This window comes from Coturnix japonica, unplaced genomic scaffold, assembly GCF_001577835.2.
Source record: "Coturnix japonica isolate 7356 unplaced genomic scaffold, Coturnix japonica 2.1 chrUnrandom687, whole genome shotgun sequence".
NCBI lineage: Eukaryota > Metazoa > Chordata > Aves > Galliformes > Phasianidae > Coturnix > Coturnix japonica.
In genome coordinates this window covers 1-4,705 of record NW_015440051.1, presented here as the reverse complement: position 1 = coordinate 4,705, position 4,705 = coordinate 1, and the positions used below count along the sequence as shown (strand labels likewise).

The 4,705-nt window shown below is 65.7% G+C and overlaps 1 protein-coding gene across 1 annotated transcript in view; it reads right to left on the bottom strand.

The window, feature by feature from the left end:
* Positions 1–380, bottom strand: part of LOC107307582 (heterogeneous nuclear ribonucleoprotein A1-like) — a 12,089-nt gene extending 11,709 nt beyond the window's left edge. The window contains exon 1 of the mRNA XM_015851100.2: positions 225–380. Within this exon, the coding sequence (XP_015706586.1) occupies positions 225–239 (15 nt within the window). The 5' untranslated portion in view covers positions 240–380. The remainder of the gene's footprint in view (positions 1–224) is intronic.
* Between the last annotated feature and the right edge of the window lie 4,325 nt (positions 381–4,705).

Here is a 4,705-nt window from a genome sequence, read left to right as displayed (position 1 = left end):
GGGGGGGGGCTGAGGGATCGAGGTCCCGCGCTGCGCATGCGCCACCGAGTCCCCCCGGCGCGCAGCGAGCAGCCGGCGCATGCGCACAAGCCGCGAGGCGTTAGGCCCGCGCATGCGCAGCGCGTCAGGCCCGCTCGGCGCCCAACGGAGCGGCGGGGGGCGGGGAAGGCCGCGGTGTGACGGCGGGGAATGAACGGGGGGATGGAGGAAGGGGGGGGGCTCACCTCCGACTTGGCCATGATGGCGGCGAGGGGCCGGGACGGCGCAGTGTGCGGCGGCTGGGCGCGATGCTCCCTCTGCGACGCGCCGACACAGAAAGGGGCCGAGCGACCAGAGCGCCGCCGCCTCACTCCGCCGCCCCCGCTGAAGTCCCGCCCTCCGGATGATCCTATTGGACGACGCTCGCCCGCCGGCTCCCCCGCGCTGCTTCTCATTGGTCAGAGCGACTGCCGCTCCGCCCGCGCCTCCGCAGATGATTGGTGGGATGGAGGGAGATCCCGCCTCTGCTCGTTGGTGATTGGATGAGGCTGGCGCGGTTCCGCCCCGCTCCGCTTTTCCCGCTCCGACCCGGCGACTCCCCATCTCTCTTCCGATTGGCTCTCCGTCCCCCGATCCCGCCCCTCTCCTCTCTCTGATTGGCTAGCGGAACCGCATCTCGATCCCTATTGGCCCAGCCCGCCGTCACTCAGCTCTTCCCAGCGGCGGGTTCCCAGCTCAGCGCTCTGTGCTCAATCACAACGGGAGGCGGCGGAGGCGGCGGGTCCGGTTCAAACGGCGGCGAATCGGGGCGGCCCGGCCGGCAGCGCCCAAGTAAACAGCGCATGCGCAGAGTGAGATAGAGGGAAAGGGGGGAGGTGAGGGAGGGATGCGCATGCGCAATGCGGGGTCGGCGGCGCCTGCGCGTTGTAGGCCTGGATTTGGAGGAGAGGCGGAGGGTCGGAGAGGAGGGGAGAGAACGGGAGGGTTGAGCAGCTCAACGGGCAGCTCAACGGGCAGGTAACGGAACCGGGACCGGGATGAATGGGGGGCAGGATGGGGGCGGGATCTAGGGGGGAATTGGCAGCTCTGCGGGCCAATGGCGGCGGCGGGGGGCGGGGGCGAGGAGCGGGATGTTCAGCCAATGGTAGCGCAGCGGGGGAGGGGTTTGGGGAGGAGTGACAGCGCGCTCGGCCAATAGGAGCGAGGAGGGGGCGTGGCGGCGCATAAGTAGGTGTTAACACTCGTCGATGAGTGACGGCGCGAGCAACCAATGGGAAGGCCGGAGGGGCGGAGGCGCCAAGTGGCGGTAGCCAATAGGAGGAGGCGCTGGGGGCGGGCCGCCTTTCTCCTCAGGGCAGCGTCGTGTGTGGAGCGGCGGGGGTCGCTCGGGCCTTGTAGGGCCATGTAGGGTCTTGTAGGGCCTTATGGGGCCTTATAGGGTCTGGGTGTCCTTATGGGGGTCGTGGTGGTCGGCTGAGGGCAGGGAGGAGCTCATGGGGCGGCCTCGGGGGTCCTGAGGTGGCTGTGCCCGCTTGGAGCCCCCCCTCAGGCCCGGTCCCGTTGGTGCGGCCTTCCTCAGGCCCGCCCCCCCCACTAGGCCGCACCGTGACCCCCCAGCCCCATAGACCCCGTCAGGTGGGGGGGTGATGGAGATGGGGGGGTGGTTGCGAGAAGGAGGGGGATGGGGGGTTGGGGGAAGATGGGGGGGGGCTGCGAGAGAAGGGTGAGGCGGATGGGGGAATGGGCATGGGGGGGGTTGGGAAGAGAGGGCGATGGGGGGAATGGGCATGGGCGGGCTGGTTGGAGGAAGGGGAGGCTGATGGGGCATGGGGGGCAGGGGTTTGTGGCTAGTGCCGCCGACAGCGCTGACCCCCCCTCGGAGTGATTGATGGAGCCAGTAGCGAGGTTGCTGTCCGGGACCATGGGAAAAGGCAGCCAACAACACAGAGCTGAGACGGACAGAACGGACGCGGGTGGGTCCTCAAGGATCCCCCCCCCCTCTATTATAGTTATAAATAAAGCCACTGGGCTGTCTTGTTAAGGGGGGGGGATGCCCCACGACTGAGGCGGTACTTGCCTGGGTACGGAGCTGTGTGTTCAGACTAATAAAATCAGTCTGAGCGGTGCGAGAGATCGGGCATGGGGGGGGGGCAGTTGGGCGGGGGAAAGGGGGCAGTCTATGGTCGGGAGGGGGCTTGTTGGATGGGCGCAGTTATGGGGATCTTGGGGCGGGGCGGCACGTTATAGTCCTTGGCTGGGAGGGCAGACTTATTGGGGTCGTGGGGGAGGCAGTTATGGGTGGGGGGGCGGGTTATGGGGGCTCCAAGGTGGCGCGAGTTGTAGGGCCGTTGTGTGATGGGGCTCTAGTATTAGTTAAGGCGCTGGGGGGTTGCAGTGATTTGGGGTCTCTTGGGTGGGGCGTGTAAGGGGCGGTTTTCGGGGGGGCGAGTTGTGATGGGGGCGTCTGTTTTGGGGCTCAAGGGGGGGCAGTTAAGGGCCTTGGGGGGGTGGGTAGTTATGGCGAGGTCTTGGGGGGGGGCAGTTAGAGGCCCGGGGCGGGGGCAGTGGGTATGGGGGCTGGGGGGGGACAGGGGGAGGCGAGTATGATTGGGCGTCAAGTGGGGACAGTTAAGGGCCTTGGGGGCACTTATGCGGCTCAAGGGCGGTGGGGGATGCAGGTTTATGGGGCTCAAGGGAGGGGGTGGGGAAGTTTAAGGGCCTTTTGGGCGGTGGGAGTTATGGGTCTGGCTCTTGGGGGAGGCTAGTTATGGGTCCTGGGTGGGCAGATTTGGGGCTCTTTGCGGTGGGGGGGCAGTTAAAGGCTTGGGGGGGCATTATGGGGCTCCAAGGGGGGGGAGGCAGTTAAGGGCTTTGGGGGCCAGTTTCATGCTGGCGGCTGCTCTTCGGGGGGGCAGTTGATTGGGCTCTTGGGGGCGGGCAGTTATGGGGCTGCTTGGGGGGGCAGTTATGGGGCTCATGGAGGGGCATTAAGTCCTTCGGGGGGGCAGTTACTGGGGCCTTGGGGGGGGCAGTTAATGGGGCTTATTGGCTGAGGGGGCAGTTAAGGGCTCGTTGGGGGGCAGTTCTATGGGCGCTGGGGGGGGGCAGTTTAAGGGCGGCTTGGGGGTAGTTCCGATGGGGTCCTGGGGGGAGGGAGGCGAGTTAAACAGGCCCTGAGCTCCCGTTGGGACGTTGATGGGGGTTGGTGGGAGGGGGGAGGCACTGCTCAATGGTGGCTCAAGGGGGGCAGTTAAGGGCCTTGGGGGCGCACTACTGCTGGGCTGCATGGGGGGGGGAGCAGGTTATCCGGGCGCTCAAGGCGAGGGCGAAGTGGAAAGTTAAGGGCCTTGGGGGGGGGCAGTATGGGGATCTTGGGGGGTGGCAGCTTCATGGGGGGCACTGGGGGCAGTTAAGCAGCGGCTCGATAGGAGAGAGGGCAGTAAAGGGCCCTGGGCGGGGGGGGCAGTTTATGGGGGTCTTGGGGGGAGGCAGTTATGGGTGCGCCTGGGAGGGGGCAGCTTACGGGTCCTCTTGGGGGGCGGCCAGTTATGGGTTGTCCTGCAGCTCGGAAGCCCCCCATCCCACCTCCCTTTCCAATTTCCTCTCCCTGAATATAAGCTGTATAATGAGAAGAACATGTTAAGGGCGCACGACAGGAGGGAACAAACCTCACCAAAGTTAACTGAGACCACAATGGTAAGGGCTCTGGAGGCATGCGAATCAATGATGGGTGCTGAGGTGAGCGTATCGTGCCCACGGAACCACCGCCGCTGAGCTCGCAAGGGCATACGGGCATGGATGCCCCAGAAGAAGTGTGGAGAGGGGGAAGTGAGAGACTAGACGCACAGGGCTGGGGCAAAGCAATGGGCAGAAGCGAGACAGCCAGATCCCGCTCCCTTGCATTTGCTCAACTCTGCTTATCGTGGGTGTGTTTCGAGCTGGTGGGGGCGTGAGGAGGTGTCTATGGGGGCTGATGTAGGTTATTTGGGCTGAGGGGGGGCGTCTATGGGCTAAGAGGGAGGGCATGGGGCTGAGGGAGGTCTATGGGCGTGGGGGGGGGGTCTATGAGATGAGGGGGGCTCTATGGGGCTGGGAAGTGGATATATGGGGGTGAGGGCGGTCTGATGGGGCTGGGGGGGGGTCTATGGGCTGAAAGGGGGTCTACTGGTGGTGGCGGGGAGTCTGTGGGGCTGCAGGAGGGTGTCTATGGAGGCTGAGGGGTGGGGGTCTATGGGGCTGGGGGGGTCTATGGGGCTGGGGGTCGAGGGGGGCCTGACGGGGGGATGGTCAGTATAGGGGCTGAGGAGAGTCTATGCGGGGTCTGAGGGAGAGTCTATGGGCTCGACGGGTGGGGGGTCAGTATTGGGGTTGGGGGGGGGTGTCTATGGGGTTGAGTCTATGGGTGGGGTGGGGGCTTGGGCTGAGGCGAGAGGGTCGTATGACGCTGAGGGGGGGGGTGAGTGATGGTGGGGAGGGGTCCTGGATGGCTGACGGGGGGGACTTACCTTGGCTGTGCTGACGCGGGGGTCGTGCGGTAAGGAGGTCCTGCAAGCTGGAAGGGGGTCCTATGGGGGGGGGGTGTCTCGTGGGGGCTTGAGGGATCTACGAGGCTGAGGGGGGGTTCATGGGTGAGTGTCTGTGGGGCTGAAGGGAGTCATTATGGACTGAGGCGAGGATCTTATGGGGCGAGGAGGGGTCGGTCTATAGGGCTGAGATAGCAGGCGTT